This window comes from Colius striatus, chromosome 16, assembly GCF_028858725.1.
Source record: "Colius striatus isolate bColStr4 chromosome 16, bColStr4.1.hap1, whole genome shotgun sequence".
NCBI lineage: Eukaryota > Metazoa > Chordata > Aves > Coliiformes > Coliidae > Colius > Colius striatus.
In genome coordinates this window covers 5,189,988-5,208,786 of record NC_084774.1, presented here as the reverse complement: position 1 = coordinate 5,208,786, position 18,799 = coordinate 5,189,988, and the positions used below count along the sequence as shown (strand labels likewise).

Here is an 18,799-nt window from a genome sequence, read left to right as displayed (position 1 = left end):
GTCCGTTTCTGTGGGATGCAGTCCTTCAGAATCACACTCTTCCACCATGGGTCCCCCAAGGGCCACGGGTCCTGCCAGAAAATCTGCTCACACATGGATTCTTCTCCATGGTCCTGCCAGGAGACTGCTCCCATGTGGGCTCTCCATGGACTGCGGCCTCCTTCAGGGCACATCTACCTGCTCTGGTATGGCATCCTTCAGAAGCTCCGGGTGGATATGTGCTTTAGCATGGTCCTCTGTGGGCTACACAGGACAGCCTGTCTCACTATGGTCTTTCCCAATTTGTTGCCTGAAGTACCTCCTCACCCTCCTTCTTTACTGATGTTGGTATCTGCAGTGTTGTTTCTCTCATATTTTCTCTCTCACACAGATGCAGTGCAATGTTTTTTACCTGTACTTCAATATGCTTAAATATGCTACCAGCATCACTGATGGGCTCAGCTTTTGCCTGTGATGGGTCTGTTTTGGAGATGGCTGGAGCTGTGTCTGTCCAACATGGGCAAAGCCTCTGGTTTCACTATAGCCACTCTTGCAGCCCCACTGCTATCAGAACCTTCCCTGTAAATCCAATGCAACCACCTGCTATGGGCTAAATTTGATTAGCTGTCTTCAATAAATCAAGTAAAAATGTTCTGTACTTTACCTTTAGGGCTTTCTTAATCCATCAAGAAAAGGCAACCAACAGTGATTTAAACATCTTGATCTATAAGGTAAGGTTCCAGAAGAGGGGGCCTAGGAAAAGGGTTTTACGCATCATGAAATGGATAAAAGAGCACACACCTTATTTATAAATGAACTCGTACTTTGTGAATGTATTGTCAGCCTGTGATAACACCCCAGTACTTTCAGCCATAAAAGGAATGTGCTTGAGTGTCTGATTTCTTGAATGAAAAGTAATTTATCTTACTTTGTCAGTAGTGAGGTAACTGCTTCCAGTTCACAGATTGTAACATTGTTCTGGTTGTGCACAACTGCTGAAAAATTTTCCTGAAACCTCATCACAGCAATGCTAAGATGAAACATAATTCAGAGTCAATCCAGGATTGTGTTGAAACTATAGTACTACAGAAGATTTGGGAAAAAAATAGTTTAAAAGGTTGAAATGAGCATCTAAAGCCATGGCTTGTAAAATGCAGGAGTTAATCCAGTTAATTCCAGTAAATCCAGCAGTTTAAAGATACGGTTAAGTTTGTTGTAGTTACAACAATGCCAGTTTCACTGTCTTCTCTTCTGCCTTCCTAATACCAGTTTAATTCTCTCTACTGTGGGTTAACATGCATGCCAAGTTTAATATACCTTGTTTTCCAACAGTGGTATTTAAGAACCAACCATTTTAAGTATTGCTCTATTTCTAAGATGATGCAGTGAACCAGGTTTAGCTTAGTGGTTTGCATGTATGAATTGTCTTCTTTGAAATGGATTGTACCATGAGAAGGAAATGGCTGAAATAAAAATAGACTATCTCTTTGTTTTCACAAATGGCTTTAATTATCTCATGCAGCTCTCTGCAGTGGCTTTCCTTGCCAGGCTTTTTGGAATCAAGCAAAAAGGCATATGATTTTCATGTAAACTTCTGTCTCTTCCCCCCCCCACCCCCCCTTTAGTATTTCTTACAAGTTAGTAAAAGCTAACATCCTTTTAGTTAGGAAGGAAATTCATTGGCAAGTTATCTGAGTTGGTGGCAAGGCCTGTTTTGTCCCTTTTGTCCTACCTGCCACAGTTTTCGTGTGAGAACAACTTGTGGTGAGGGAATTATCAATGTACTACTGAAAAGGGAAGAAAATAGGCAATTTCTTCTTTGGATTTTGTATAATGCAGTACTGTTTCTTTGTCTGTCTTTGTTCTTTTTTTAAAAAAAGTCAGTATCAAATACTCTCTATGTAGAAAAAGGTAATATGACATACTTCTGCTGAGGTGCAGGTTATACAACAGGGCTTCTCCATGCATAGAAATGCTAATGAATGAATTCTAATTTTGATGGAAATCTTTAGTTCTGGAGGCCCAAAGACATAGTTTAATTTGGATTGCAAGTAGCAACGTTGAAGCATTTTTCTCTGCAGGTTGAAGTTGATGGACCAGTTCTTCTAATCTGTGCAGTTTGCATAAAGAACACTGATTCTAGGTATTGAGGTAAAAGTTACAGCGTGAACATCACTGGGTGTCTGGCTACAATGTTTCTGGAGCTATTTGATCTTTCCTTGGGTGATCTCTTTGTTTTGATAGGCTATGTTTTTTAGCTTTTCCAACTTAAAAACTGGATTCAGAAGAGTTTCCTATGCTCTGTTCTTTTTTGAAGTTGTAGATATTTATGAAAAACAAGGAACCAGTGCTGAGGATTAGTGTTGCTTCAGTAATTGTCTGACTGCTTTTAGAAAAGATACTTAAGGCTTGTCTGCGGTTCCTGAGTCTTTACCACTGTAATTTTAAATCTGTTCATGACAGAATGGAGCCATCTTCTAATCCTATAGTAAGGTATCAATATAGTGTCAGACTGATTATCATTCTTGTGTAAGGAAATTATCATTCTTGTGTAAGGTCACAGGAAATCAGTCTCACAAAACTTGGTGTGAGACTTTACAGGAAGGGAATGTGGTATTTACTGTTAGTCTCAAATTAATTTTACCCACTCACACTCATTGTGTCATACATTTCATTTATTGTTTGTCTCACACTTGTGTACTTGCAAACACCAGGATGTTTTGTGTCCTAGATGGTGAAGCCAGCATCTATTATGTGCAACACAGAGGATGGAACCAATAATGTCTATCAACTGTTTCTCATCCTTTGGGTTCCTTTTGGTTACAACTAACTAATTTAGAGATGGATATTTTATATCCTTTGGGAGTCAAGTGTTGTTTTATGCTAGTCCTTTACTTTAGAATCTGGCATAAATCTCAAATGGAGGCTAATGCTAGTTGTTTTTTCCTTATTTGGAAACCCATATCTTTATAGCTGCAGTATGTTTTCCTGTTGAGCTCACAGGAAAAGGAATGACATATGTAAAGTGATGTAAGCCTGTTGGCAGTCCTGTCTTAAAAGCACAGGCTCTTTGCCGGCCAGTCATCTGTGCTGTAGTCTTATCAGTGAGAAGGCATCCAGCTCTTAATGCAAACACTCCTCAGCTTTCAGTTTTATTGCTGCAAGAGTTGTCAGTTTTTATCAAAGACATTCCTTTAACCTTCATTTTGCTAGAATTCTGATTTATACACACGCGTTTCCATTCCTCCTTCATTCATATCAATCTTAACATTTCCATTAGAATTCTCTACAAGGTAGGTTTACTTCAGCAGAGAAACATCCAATAGAAAGATTCGAGATGTTGTCCTGAATTAGTTATCTTGAGTATATCCAGATAATCTCACTCATAAAATTAGACCTGTTGATTTAAAGGAGATATGACTTCTGACTCGATACACCACTGTATTTTGAAAGGGTGTAGAGTGATAGTCTGTAAACAGATGTAACAAAGCTAAAAGTACAATGGCTCATATATATTGTAGAAATAAATCAATTAGGGAAAAATGTAAAATATACATTTTTAAGACAGCATAATAGTTGGAGTTTCTATTTCAGTGTCAAGGATTTCTCATGAGCAAGTCCACATTAGGGAAAGAACAGAAGTTGGGCATCTCTTTTGTGTTTTGTGGGTTTCCCTCATTGCAGCCTCTGAAGGTCACATCACTTGGGTAGCTTCCCAAACTGATAACATTTTATTTCCCACAAATATATTTTTAGCTAATATATTGAATTGACTCAAGTGTTGTCTTTGAGTCTGCATCTCACTCTTATCAGAACAGCTGTCTGTATGTTAGCTTTGTAAATAGTTAAACTGTGTATGCAGCAAAAGGGAGCTGTGCTGATAGTGCTAACTGGCATATCAGTGCTGACACTGATAAGCTGGTGAGTATGGTTACTGACAGCAGCTCAGTAATTCAACATAAAGTCTGGTTTTGGACACATCATGCGCTACACTTAAAATTTGTTAAAAAACCCCTAATTTAAGCAGCTGGATTTTAAATTTCAACACATGTATTAATGCAGAGACTAATTTTCCTGCATTTTCAGTAAATAGGTGTAGTGCTGCTCTCACACAGTGATGGCCGAGGAAGCTGAGCTACATTCTGCTGTTTAAACCCTCTTTGTTTCCATTCCTTATATAAATATCCCTTGATGCAAACCTCATAATTGCTTCCCTTTCCAACATAAACTCAACACTCTTATAATCTGTGTCTATTCTTTTCTTCCTAGTTGATTGCTCAGCAGTTTCTTTCCTTCTGTGATGTCTTCTTACTTGTTAGGGCAAAACTCACCATGTCCTTCAAACTTATTTTAGGGAAAATGATAAAAATGTAAAACAATAAGAAGAGCTTTGTCAATCCACTTTTTACTTTAAAGATTAAACTTAAGCAGTTAAAGTAACTGCAGATTTGCCAAACACGTTGCCAAACTAGCTGTCCCTGCCTAGGTTTACTGATGAGCAATTATATCGAGCATTTAAGAGAAAATACATTTTGCACAATGTGCATGCTTTCAATTACAAACAGGCCTGAGTGTTTTTGGGGAAAGAGAAGCATTTGTATTTAATTTCTCACACAGAGAAAAGTACAGTATTAATGTAAAGAGCTGATTTTGAACGTTCTCTGAAATGGCTAGTCTAATCTCCACTTAATTGTCTGTAACTTGCATATGTCTTGCTAAAAAATGTAACTGTTATGTAGGGAACGTGTTACATGCTGTTTATTAAACAAAACTTGGACTGTTTTATACCTTTTCTCAAAGTCTGTATTCCTATGTTACATGGTGAGATTTTCAAAACAATCGCTAAAATTACTACATATGTTAAAGAAAGTTTTTCATTAGTCTATTTCTTTGTACTGGATTATTGAAACAGCAAATACACTTCGGATTGATAGACCCATAAAGAGTGCCTTAGGCTGTTCTTAAAGTTAATTACTAAACATAAGGTGTAGAGCAGCCAACAACATGCAATTCTTTCAGTACTTTTTAAATAATAAAGAGCATGTGCCAACATATTTTCAAAGCTATGCATGTGTAATATACAGTCACGGGATTTTGTTCTGAACTAGTTGTGTCTTCTTTCAAATAAATATGAAACAAAGTTGCCTTCTTCCATAAGTCAGTTCTTCAACAGATGAATCCTGTTACTGAGAAAAGTCACTGTAGGTGAAATTGGTATGAGACTTGAAAGATCCCTCAAGCCTTTGACACAATTTTTCTTCTATTTATACTCTCTACTTTTGTGGGGTAAGAAGCTTCTTCCCCATTATTCCCTTACTTTAACCAAGACACTCAAAGCTGCTCTCCTCCCCACTCTTTCTCATGATTTCTTGAAAGAAAAATAAGGATCCTCCCTTTCTGTCTTTTTCTGAAAGGATAGCATCTGGACTGTGCTTCTCCAGAATTTCTTCTTTCTTTCACAACACTCACAAAAAAATCTGGTGATTAAGTTTGCTGACTTGGATTAAAATGCCACTGAAGATGATTTGTTTGGCCTAACAGCATCAGGTCATGCCATAGGGGAGGCTTCTGACAAAGTGGTATAGTTAGAGGTGGAATTCAAATAGCTGAATCCCAAAATGATGTGTGGGTTGAATTTCCTACTGTGAGATGGTGTTATTTTAAGCAATATTTATTAAAACCTGAGTAAAAAGAGGCATGTGCAATTACGAATCAGAGCAAAATCTATCTAATGATGTACATATTATGTTAGCATGTAATAAAACCAAACAAACCTATCTGGGTGTATGGATGCAGCTGCTGAAGATGTTTAGACAAAGCATTTAAATGGTTTACTCATCTAATGATATGAAGTTACTAATTCTACATTGCTCTCTATTATATCTTTTAATAGAATCATAGAATTATTTAGGTTGGAAAAGGCTTTTAAGATCAGAGTTCAACCATTAACACAACACTGCCAGGTCCACCACTAAGTCACGTCCCTAAGCACCACATATACACATCTTTTAAATCTCTCCAGGGATGCAGACTCAGCCACCTCCTTGGGCAGCCTGTTTGAATGCTTGACAACCCTTTTTTCGTGAAGAAATTTTTCCTGATAGCCAACCTAAACCTTTCCTGCACAACTTGAGGCTGTTTCCTTTTGTCCTGTCACTTGATACCTGGAAGAAGAGACTAACCCCAATTTCTCTACAACCTCTTGTAGAAGAGTTGCAGAGAATGAGAAAGTGTCCCCTCTTCTCCAGGCTGAACATCTCTGGATCCATCAGCTGCTCCCCATCACACTTGTGTTCCAGCCCTTTCCCCAACTCTGCTGTCCAGCTCTGGCCACGCTCCAGCCTCTCAATGTCCCTCTGGCAGTGAGGGGCCCAACACTGAACACAGCCCTCGAGCTGCAGCCTCCCCAGGGCCCAGCACAGAGGGACTGTTTTTACAATTAATTAGAAACTTTGTGGCAGTGGAGAGAACTAAACTGCATGTAAAGTAGATTGGTTTTTTTTTTCTTATGAGTATTTGGAGGCAATAGGTTCTTGAAATTTTAGTTGAGCTAGTTGTTAGTGAAAACTGTCTCACTGTGTACAAGTATGCACATAGACATGTACTAACTCAAATGTTTGCAGGACAGTGGTTTCAGATACAATGTGAGATATTTTCTTTGTAATCTCAATTAAAGAGAACAAATATTAATAAAATTGTTTTAATGAGTGTATTTTTGCAGGCTTAAAAATTAAAGCTAACCTTAACATGAGCTTCTGAATTAATGTTGTATGGTTTATGTGCTTATTGTATGACTTCAATTGAAAATTATCACCTTCAGTAATGGGGTTTGTGTTACATGCAGTGTTATTTCTCCAGGTGGAAAGTAGCAGCTCTTCTGTAAATGCAGACTCCTTTGGGGTATGTCTGTATTGGTCTAGATTCTATTCAACTGCATTCTTAAAGCATAAAGGATACCTCATGAGTTTGGTAGAACCAACCACTGGATCAGAATTAAGAATTGTCCTCTGAATTTTTTACATTTAGACTACTGTTGAAGTACTTACATTAAAAGTTTTATCACTCTAGGTGGACTTAGATTTGTGTGATTCACATCTGGACTCTAGTCATTAACAGCACTGAACTCCACTAATAACACTATATACTGTTTAAGCAAGGTGGTAGTACCAATTTTTTGGTGGTGTCATATTCTCCAATAGTTAACACTAGCATCAGCAAGCCATGGGGTGCAAGAACTGCCCTCTTGACCACTTTTGAAATGCCTATGGAATTCAGTTTCACAGTAATTGTCAAATGTACAGAGTTTTACTTCAGATTGCAGCTTCTAAAAAGAAAGTCATGATCCTCAGATCCTTTTATAAATGCTGTTTTGCACTGCATGTGGTGGGTAAGATGTGCTCTTAGACTGCTTGTGCTGTTATCAGTTGTTCATACATAGAGCCTTTGAACCCGAGAGGCAGATATCAGCACGTTAAGCTAACGTGTTACCTTCCTCACTGAAAAGAATGTTGTGTGCAGAAAATGACCCGAGAGCTGGAATGTGATACTTGATCTGTTTTGGGATTCAGATTCAGTGACTGACCAAAGATGTGCAGCAGTGGGCTGGGAGATTTGCGAGTGCTGATTAGCAAACCCCTTGGCCAGAGTGACTGAGCCTCGCAGCAGACAGGAGCTCAAAGAGAGAGAGATCAGACAGGGTAGATGAATGGTTTTGCAGTAGGTTATGACCACAGGAGGCTGAGAAAAGGGCAGAAAGGAGGGAAAATGGCATGAGAGGAATGCAGTAAGTAGTCTGAAAGTTGTATGCATCAGATAATTTGGAGTCTTCGATAACCTGTTCATTTTGCAGTGTGTAATCTACTGTAGAGCACTTAGTGATGTGTCTGTAGTTTAGTTGGCAAGGGATGTTTGAGCTGAAAATGTGTTTTAAAAATTAGTAGGAAACAAAGACGTGGGTATTTCCACATGGATGTCTGTTTTCAATAGAATCGCACGCTACTTCACGGCTGTTCATGGAAGCTATGTGATGTGTATTGTACACTTTCTTCACCCTGCCACTCAAACCCAAATGCTCAATTAAATTAAAAGAATAGTAGGAATACCTGTTTGCTTAGGTGCTGGCAGAATCAAGCTAGCACAGGTGTGAGGGAAGGTTGGGCTGTGAATGAAGTCTGTCTCACCCTCTTTCAGAAGTCATGTATTTCCTCTTTTAATGAAGTGCTTTGTAGCATTATAGGCTCTGTCTGTGATCTGACCAAGTAAGAACAAGACACATAGAAGCAAGTTTCTCTAAATTTGAAATTAACTGTTTAATTTCATAATTTTCATCTTTTTTCCTAATCTTGTGGATTGTGTTTTGGGGATTTTTTTAAGCCAGGTAGTACTTGACCTGGGAAGAGAAACTTTTTACCTGGAACTCACAACATCAAAATAGACAGATATTTAACTGTAAGAGGTACATCAAACTGTGATTAGAACATCACTCACTCTCCATTCATTAATTGTCAAACTCAAGGGACAAAGAAAACCTCTTTTGCCTAGAATATGAATATTTATAGAACATGTAGTAGTGGAGACTAAGCCCTTTGTAAACTATTTTATGTGTTTTGGGGAAATGAGAAGGAACTAGAAGGAAAACAAGTCATCATAGAATCATAGAGGTTGGGAGGGACCTTTAGAGGTCATTTCGTCCAACAGAAGTCCTGCAGAAGCAGGTCCACCTAGATCAGGTCACAGAGTGTGGTGGTTTTGTTTGCAGTGCAATGTACATGTCAAAAAAGAAGATGATTTCATTTTTGAATTTCTGAGAATTCAAATGTTTACATTATCTCTTCATCCAGATTCAAGATCCAGCCCGTATTATGGCTGGCAGTGGGTCCAGATCAGGACCATCCAGTGGGTTTTCCATGAAATCACAGCTTCAGATCACTGGTAAGCCTTTTGAAAGGATCTGTCTTTTCTGGTTAGAAATCTGCAAGTGTTTTGCCCATAAATAAGTGGAAAATGTTACTGTGTTGCATTTCAGAAAGTTTTGGGTTGTACAAAACCAAGAGAAGTGAGTGAAATTGATGGTGTTATTTCATCATTACCTGGCAGAAATATAGTTATTTTATTCAAGATTTTATCTAAAGTGCATTTTGAAATAATATGTTTTTGTGTTAAAAAAGTGGGATGAATAATTCTTTTTGAATGCTGTTAAATTGTACAGAAGAGTCTTCTTTGAAATGTCATGATGTGATATGATACTGCTTTCAGTTACTAACACTTGACATCATACCAAATCTAACACTTTATTCTAACAGTCTTTTTATGTCTCAAGTGAATCTGAACTGTTGTTCATGAAATTTCACCTATAGCTTCTCCCTCATTAAATGTTTTTATGGCCACCATTATAAAAGAGCTTTAATAAAAGTGTTGGTGATTAATGTTACTGTAATTGAGCACCTGTAGATTGCATAGGTATGGATTTAGATTACATGCTTTGCTTCTTGTAGTGCCTAACCGATGGAGCAGCTGCTTGAATCTTAATGACCAAGTCTTCCTCACTTTTACTTTCTGACAAATTACTGAAGTGTAAAAGCCTAAATCTGGGAACGGGAGATTTGTGGATGCATGCAGGTCGATGTATCAGGGGTGAATATTGGACTGTCAGAGTGGAATATCTGTGGCCATACACAGCGGTTTCGCAAAGTTGATATTGTTAGGATAAAAACAACTGTCAAAAGTAGATAGGAAAGCTATAGACTAGAAAGGAGGTTGGAAGTGAGTAGGTTATACTGTCTCTAGCATGACTGAGGTCACAAGTATTTTTTTTTATTAGCAGGCCATAAGACTTTAGGAGAAATGTTGTCCCTGAGAAAAACTGAAGATGTTTGGAAGGAGGTACATCCTCCACATAGCTATGGAGAGCAGAGTTAAGAACTGAAGTGGTGATTGCTGCCTGTGACTTGCATCAAGAAACTGAAGTTGAAGAAATGTCTTGGTGTTGAGAATTGAGGCTATTGAAGATGTTTGAATAGTTCTTAATTTCTGTAGCTGCAAGCAAACTATTTTCCTGTGCAAGCAGGTGTTATCTTTTTGTAACACACCCCCCACCTGCCCAGCCCTCAGCTTCCCCTCTCTGCTGTCTTTGTTAGTTTTAAATGAACTTTTAGGTTGTCTGGGTGAGAAAAGACCTTAAAAGTAAGTACAAGACTGCTGATGTGTACTGCCTCAAAGTAGGTTTTGAAGCCTTTGAGATATTTCATGATGTTGAGCCATGACATACTGTAGTATAGAAGTACTGGATACATGAGGAGAAGGGAAGGGGAGCTATTTGTTAAAATTACTGTTCGCTAGGAGGTTAATTTCTGTAAGATTTCTAATATAGAGAGAGTTTCCCTTATGAGAAGTTCAAAGCAGTTGATACTAAGCTACTTCTCTAAATCTCTGAAGGAGCATAGACTATAAAGGGAATCTAGGTAGATTAGCCATATGGGCTTGAATTAGTCATCATTATTAAGGATGCGGTGCAGCTGAGGTGGATGACAAAAACACAGGAGACTAAGGGGTTTTTTTTTTTGTTAAAACTGAGTGGAGTTCACTGGCCAGTGGGAAATGATAATATCTTTATCTTAAATACTGTTTTATGAGTTTAGTGTTGCCAAGGAATCTGAGAACACTCTTAATCTGAGTCAGGTGTTGGAGTAGATGCCTGCACTTAAGTACTTCTTTGGCTAAATTGGACGTAACATAGCCACAGTGTTTTGAGAAGGAAGAGTGTTGCAGTCAGTATGAGTATTTAAAAGAAAACTACACCAAAACCCAACTGAACTACTCCTATCACTTCCCCAAATTAAAGCTCTAGAGCTACCAAGTCCTGTCTAGGTTTTGTTGTTTCTAGAACCGTAGTTATTGGAACTCAGAGTTTCCTTTTGGTTAGCTTTTCTATAAGCTTGCTTTGATACAGAAGACTTAACAAAGTTCTTTTTCTTAATGATCTTCTATTTACCAGAAGTGGTGGCAGTTTTCTGTGATTCCTTAATTATAGAAACAGATTGTATTTTGACCTTTTAACAAGCAAGTACAATAAACTCCCAAGAATTCACTTGGCCAGGAGAAGGTTGTGGAGGATATTTTCTATTTGCAACACCTAAGCACTTTCGTGGATCTTATCCTGATTATTGTTAATTATAGCACCTGATGTTACAGAAGTACTGTTGCATGCTTTAAGCATTTGTGTGAGCTAAAGCATTGTATGCAAGTGCATTTTTATCCGTCTAATGTATTTTTTCTTGAGCGTTATTGTCAAGCATCAATGGGACCTGAATATTGAAGCACACAACTGAAAATATTATTTGCAATTGAAATCTTCCTGAGTAAATTGTTATTTTTATTTTTCTTAACAGTTATTTCAGCAAAACTAAAAGAAAAAAATAAATGGTTTGGACCTAGCCCTTATGTGGAAGTCTCAGTAGATGGACAGTCAAAGAAGACAGAAAAATGCAACAATACAAATAGTCCGAAGTGGAAGCAGCATCTTACAGTGTAGGTTTGATGGGTTTGTTTTCCAATGTTTTTCAGCTAAATTAATGCAGTTGACAGTGGACTTCAGGGTTGCACTTCTATTTTAAGCAAGGTGTTCAGAGTTACATGATATGAAAATATTTGTGTAGTGTTTGGAGCAAATATGTTACATTCCAGAATATTTTTTACCAACCATTGCATTATGGCAAAGATTCATGTGGCAAAGATTCAGTGCTTATGAGGGAATGTATTCCATGTTCATGTGTGTGGTGTTACATAGGAGTTTTCATTCTGTGAGCAGTAAGGAAAGTAAGATAATTTGATATTAGAATTGACAGTCTCATGTACTTCTTTGTTGCCACCTTTGAGGTTCAGGTGTTTCAGAAATACAGTGGCTGAGAGGTATAGCCATTCTTTGTATACCACTTGGCTGTGTACCATAGTGCAGGCAGTTAGCACACGTCTGAATTCAGTCACAAGTACAAATTCCCTGATTAATTTCTGCCTTCAGAGTAGAAAACTTACCATTAGATTCAAGATGGACAGAGCTGTTGATGTTTAACTCACTATTTGTGTTGTGAGATGATAGGAAGTATAAAGCATGGGGAAGAAATGATCTGCAGCTTCTCTAAAATAGAGTTTTCTCTTAAGAATAGTCACAGGGAACACTGGGGTAAAGGTCAGTCTTGTACTTGCATGTTTGCTTGTGCTTGAGTTCTAGATTTTTGTTCTTGAGGCACCTTGAACATTCCTGATGATGAAACCCCTTTTTGCGACTGTTCTTTTCTTGCAAGTCCCATTAGTATGATTTACATGACACAATTGTGGCTGCATACTAGAATGTGATAAATAGAAATAGTTTGATGTTACCACTGTTATTTCTTTGTTTTTAAATAATTTTAAGTGACAGCTGAGGTAGGCTGCTTTTGTCACCAACTTCCCCTGCCAACAAATACCCTTATACAGTGCCCAACTTCTTTCATTTCAGAATTGTCACTCCTGTAAGTAAATTAAATTTTCGAGTCTGGAGCCATCAGACATTAAAATCTGATGTCCTTCTGGGAAGTGCTACTCTGGACATTCATGAGACTTTGAAATCAAACAGTATGAAACGTAAGTATAAGGTTAACAATAGCTTGGAATGATGCAGAATTTGTCAGGAAGTGTCTGTTAATGAGTGCTGTGTGGAGTTCTGTAGGTGGCCTTCAAGAATTCCTTTTGTTGCTACAGATGGTATTTATGAGCTTCCTGCTACTTTTTCAGGGTAATCTCTCTTCAATACACTGCAGTGGTGTCATTGAAAGTGAGGCCTTTTTCACTTTGCTAATATGTGCAAGAGTGAGAGCCTAATTAAAGTGTGTTTCCTTTAATATAGCTTCAAAATATAAACTATGATGTGGTCCTAGTGCTAGTCTAGGAAGTTATTTGTGTTCTAAGTAGTGTTACAGAGATATGTTGTATTCTTTCCTGCAGCTTAGATCTAGTTAGCTGTTATGCAGTATGTGCATCCTATGTGTGTTGGAAGAGAAATATAAAATGCCACACACCTGTTACAGAATTTGTTGCTACAGCATACAGCTTTTTGACCTTTGAAGAAGTGTTCACTTCTGCACTGTCATCTGTAGCCATTGTAAATGCAGCATGTTACAGCAGTGTAATAAGCTGTTCTCCTGACAGTGTTACTATCCTAATGAATCTGGGTGAAAATTACCTTGGGTAACTACATTTGTGTATGACACCTGATACCCTGCTGTAATTCACTGGATTTTGTTTGGATCCGTTTCATCAAGGATGTTTATGGTTCTGTTTCACTGAAAAAGTTATTCACCATGAAAATACCTTTCATCTGGGGATGTGATACTAAATCTACACATTATAAATGTGAATCTTGATGGCATTAGTGCAATATGAAGGTGAATTGTTTCCTAGCAATAGGTTTCTGTGGAAGAGTGTATTAATTGCTTTAGAAATGTGGACAGAAATGTGAGAGTCGCTTTCTGCTGTAATAATAATCCTTTATTTAGGCAGCAACAAGCTTATGGTCCGGTTTTCTCCTTTTTGTACAAATAAAAACTTTTTACTAACATCTAGAAATTATTAGTTTACCACCCAGAACAAAAAATTGTGGAGAGATGGAGTTGTAGTTCAGGAGTTTGTTTTATTTTCTGTTGATCACTGTTCTCTGTGATTGGGTTCTAGAATAAGGTGCACTTTTTTGTCATTTGGTAAGATAAAAATCTCATTCTTTTCTGCTCTTTTTCAGTTGAGCAGGTAGTGGTGACATTGCATCTTGTTGGTGACAGAGAACCATCAGAAGTAGTAGGAGACTTGTCTATCTGTCTAGATGGAATGCAGGTAGATCCTGAACTCCTAACCAATGGTGATGCCTCAAGTACAAGAAGTGAGTAACTTTCAATTGAAATTTGTCCCCTACATATATCTGATATGGAAAGCTTTTTTTCTGGAAGCTTTAACATAATGTTTCATAGAATCATAATAGTGATTTCTATAACTTCCTGTTTGTAAAGACCAGAACTCTTACACTTATTTATTTGAAGTGGAGTCATAGTTCACAGTGAAAATTTTCAGCCTTACTGTAAGGAAAATAACATCACTGTTGTAATTTTCTAGACTTCACTAACTTATTGAGCAATCTCAAACTTCAATGAAAGCCTCAGGCTTTCCTGAGTGTTTTATGATATATAAACAGAAAAGAATATGAAATAAGTAATAAAAAGTATTTGGCTCACTAGGAGACGTGGGTTTGTAATTTTGGTCCCTTTAAAGCACTGCAGAGAGGGATCCACTCTTCTGTTTAGTTGGTATCTTCAGGTATGGTTTTTAATATGACTTCTAACTGAAAACTTGAATACGTGTAAAATGTTTATTTACACTACAATAAGAAGTAAGAAGCTTTAATTCTTGTGTGGGATTTGTAGAATAGGGCTGAGATGTGTTGGTGGAAATACCTAATGAAAACACTTTTTTCTCTCATGCAATTTTCATCTGTGCTTTCTTCTGTTTCCTGAAAGCCACCTACTGAGAAAAAGGTGGTAGCAAGTAGAAAAAGACATGCAAGTAGTGGAATTGTGTATTGTTTTGGGCTTTGCAGTAATGACAGACCTTGACATACCAAGCCAGAAGTTCAGCAGAAAGTTCCCAGATAACCGGGGACTGTAGCACATAAGCAAAGAGTTGAGTCTAAAAGTAGTCTCGCACAGTCTTGTGGTACAGGTTAAAGGTACTTACAGGCATATACATTGTTCATTGAGTAGCTTTATAATATATCTGTTCTGAGTATTAAAATCACTTCCATGTAGAAACCCATAAACAGCACATTGTTGTTAGCCTTTGCATGATTGCATTCTTGTTTGTGGCTTGTATCTGTACATCAGAACTGATAACTGATGTGTTTGTTAATGACGTTTGTTTAATTCCATGGAAATACTTGTGCTGTCTACTTGAATGAGCAGGTCTGTGCTGCATATTCAGGTATTGCAAATGCTGACACAAAAGTCAAATATTTCGAAGCTGACTGAATAAGGAGTTGCAAAACATTTGCAAACCTAGGCTGAGCTGCTATAATTCTGTTTGGAGTGCAGCCATGTTTTGTACCTGCTTGAATAGCATTATGCCAAGTAATTTACAGAGGAAGGGAAAAGTCCAGGAGAGAGAGCCCCAGAAAACACCTCTCCTGTGGTTGCTTGCTGGGCAACCAAAGAGAAGATTTAAGAGGTTGCCCTTCCTGTTCTGCTTGTCATCATTTAAAGGGAGGGAACATGAAAAGCCAGCTCCGCTTGAAGAATGGAGAACACTGCTTGATACTGCTACAAAGACAGGCGACAATGTTATTGAACTGTTTCTGTTTGGGAATATTTGTACAGTCAAATTATATCCTGTTACATCTTCTGTAAGGTGAAAATATGACTCAATAGCTTTAAAAAATGTACACACAGACATATAGACACATGCAAAAAGTGTATAGTTTTGAAATAAGACCGTAGATAAGCAGCATGCAATGTATCCTCTCCATGTTTGAAAGAAATGTGAGCATTGAAGACTGCTTCTTGGTGACCTGATCTAGGTGAACCTGCTTCTGCAGGGGGGTTGGACTAGATGATCTCTAAAGGTCCCTTCCAACCCCTACCATTCTATGGTTCTTATCTTGGAAATCATTCAGAATCTTGCTTACACTTCTGCTGTCTTTTTCTTTCTGGTATTTAAGGTCCTACACAGAATGATATCTCCAAAGTAAAGAATGATACACGGTAGGACTTTTTACCCTGTTTTTCCTTTATACTACTGTTTAGAGTGCAGTTTTGAAAGAGGAGCTGTATGTTTTATAAAGAAGACAACTTAAAACTTTCTGGGTATGCTCTGTAACATGATTTTACTTGATCCTCTATGACTTGTGATTAACTTAGGCTTATCTACTGGTTTTAATATGTGTACATCCAAAGGAATGTAATTTTAGAGGCATTGGGCTGAAACTGTAACTGGTTTTATTACCAATGGCCTATATCATTGATCTATCAGTCCATTTGAATTTTAGATGATAGTCTTTTTATTTTGTTCAAGATACTCTGAAAATAAAATGCTTTAGAAGTAAAGATGTAGATGCTGTAACTCTGCTCAAGGAGCTACAAATGTATCAGAATAATACAACTGCTAGGTGTAACTGAACAGTACAGAATGGATGAGTACTGCTATTTAGCTTCTTAATTCTTGTAAAGTTGAGAACCTTATATTCATAGCTCTTGGTCAAAACTGTAATGCTTAGTCCTAAATTCTCTTTCCAGAATTGAGTTTGAGGGAATATTGATGTATACATCATCAAGATTTCTAAACGTTTGAAGTATTTGGTGTGTTTTGAACATATGCTGCCCCTGTGGAACAAATGCACACTGGCTGTGCTCAGGCCTTAGCTTCCCATCTCATTAGTGACAAGTGGAATTCATGGGCAGAAGTAGTTGAGCAGCAAAATCCTAAAAGGGCCTGAAGACAAATGTATCAAATTGGGAAATGAAAGAAGAGGTTCAGTTACTGATGACATATATGTCTTATTTCACAAGCTTTTCATCAGTTGAGGTTTCATGTACCTCAGGAGATAAACTCTTAGCATGTTTATACATACAGATGTATAGTTTTTTATAATTATAACTGCATGAATCCACCTAGTAATAACTTGTACATTATAGTATCTTCCCTGAAGGTTAATGTAATCCATACACTATTAGAACAGTTCTTCTTTTCTGTCTTTTCCTGCAAAAGGACTAACTCAAATGGCCTTGAAAGCTGTGAAGATACTACATCCAATGAAAACAAGACTGTTAATGGCAGTGATTCTCCATTACTCACAAATGGAAACTGCAAACCTGCTAGACCTCCCAGGCCTTCTAGACCACCTCCACCCACTCCCCGCAGACCCACTTCAGCAGCTGGTATGTGTTCTAGGGCCAGACATTCATTTCCAAGCTGCACACTCTTGGAATGAACACAGCCTTTTCTGATGCAGATTTTGAACTACGTTTTTCATGATAAATTCTTTGCCAGGGCTATTTTTTAGCTTGCATTCGGCACACGTTGTTTAATCGTTGCTCGTATTGTTAGAAATGTCTTGCTTCCATGTCTGCTAAATAATGATCATAGTGATACTGCAACATGCAGTGAAGCAGAAGTGGCACATAAGAACACAAGTGAATGCTACTGTTGCACTATGTCCACTGAGTTTGGGGCTTGAGGTGAAATCTGCTGAAGGGCTCACAGAACTGTTTCAGTTTGATAATATTGAGTTTTGATATACTAGTTATTTGTTTCTACAGTTCTAATTAAATTCTTTGAAATCACAGAATCAAAGGATGGTTTGGGTTGAAAGGGACCTTAAAGATCATGTAGTTCCAACCCCCGTGCCACGGCCAAAGACACTTTCCACTAGACAAGGTTGCTCAAAGCCCCATCCCACCTGCCCTTGAACATTTCCATGGATGGAGCAATCACAGCTACCACAGCTGTTGTAGTGCCTCAGCACCCAAAAGGGAAGAGCTTGTTCCTAATATCTAGTCTGAATCTCCTCTCTTTCAGTTCAGAGACATTGTCCCTTGTCTCATATCTATATGCTTTGTAGAAAGTCACTCCCCAGCTTTCTTGTAGGCCCCTTTAGATACTGGAAGACTGCTGTGTGGTTTTCCTGGAGCCTTCTCTAGGCTGTTAAATAGCAGCATTTAAAACATTCACTGTTAATTTGTACTGAAATGGATAGATTTTTAAAAAATTATCTGATTATTAAAAAACTGCAAAGCTTGTTGACGTTTGTAGGGTAACTCCTTTACCTCCATACACCACAATCGGCTTCAGTGCTCCCTTATTACCATCGATACGTTCTGAGTCTGGATGGGAAGTGGTGATACAGTAATTACTTTACAAATTAGACTTCATTACTGAACTACACCAGATTAATCTTTTATAGAGCTTTTAATCTCACCCACCAAAGAGCTTTCAGAAAAAATGAAAATGTTTGAAGAATGTATGTATTTCCCCTCCAACTATCACAATTTCTTTCCATATAATGTCAAAGTTCTTCCTGAAAATGTTATGCTTATCTTTTGAATTGTTATTCTAAATAATGAAAAATAATTATCTAGAGTTTACAGAGTGTAGACAACTTACTTTGGTAAACATGATTTATTCTATCAGGAATATTAAAGTTGAGCTGTTGATGGCAGTTCTTCCACAAAAGCATTTTTACAAAATGAGACAGAATTGCTTTTGAGATTTTGTGAAAGCTGTAAACTGTGACTGTATGGATGCACTTTGAAATAGTGGCTCTTGCATGTTTACTTTTGTGATTTACAACTTCTGAAATAGATTGGTAATAAAAATCAGTTAAAGGCTTTTTTCTTCTGCCTTTGATATCTCTGACCTCATAGCAAGTGTAAATGGTCCTTCATCGACATCCACAGAAAATGATGGGGCCAGTGCAGGATCACTGGCAGGTACAGCTGCAAATACATCTTCAGAACAAAGCCCTGAGGGGGCAACAGCTGCAACAACAACTCCTGCAACTGCTGCACTCACCACACCTCCAGTATCAAGACAAGTCCAGCCAGTAAATCCTCCACCTCAGGCACTTACTACAGTCAGTCAAGGTCCTCTTCCCCCTGGGTACGAGTTTAATAACTTTATTTTTATGATGATATTTCTGGTTTTACTTTATTTTACTTACAGTAGGTGTAACAAAACATTCATAGCATCTGGCTTTTGCTGCATAACAGGAATCTTCCCCCCACTCCCCATTAATTTGGAGGAGTTTATAACT

The 18,799-nt window shown here is 37.8% G+C and overlaps 1 protein-coding gene across 3 annotated transcripts in view; it reads left to right on the top strand.

The window, feature by feature from the left end:
* ITCH (itchy E3 ubiquitin protein ligase) overlaps positions 1–18,799 on the top strand; it is a 55,529-nt gene that overhangs the window by 15,158 nt on the left and 21,572 nt on the right. For 2 of the 3 annotated variants that reach the window (XR_009819827.1, XM_062008801.1), the window contains exons 2-8: positions 8,820–8,910; positions 11,367–11,505; positions 12,473–12,597; positions 13,748–13,885; positions 15,710–15,752; positions 16,756–16,925; positions 18,411–18,645. Coding sequence is in view for 2 of the 3 variants with exons in the window: in XM_062008801.1 (XP_061864785.1) it covers positions 8,841–8,910; positions 11,367–11,505; positions 12,473–12,597; positions 13,748–13,885; positions 15,710–15,752; positions 16,756–16,925; positions 18,411–18,645 (920 nt within the window). In the remaining variant the exon portion in view is untranslated. Of the gene's footprint in view, positions 1–649; positions 711–8,819; positions 8,911–11,366; positions 11,506–12,472; positions 12,598–13,747; positions 13,886–15,709; positions 15,753–16,755; positions 16,926–18,410; positions 18,646–18,799 lie in introns of all 3 variants that reach the window. The other variant, XM_062008802.1, reaches the window with a different exon arrangement.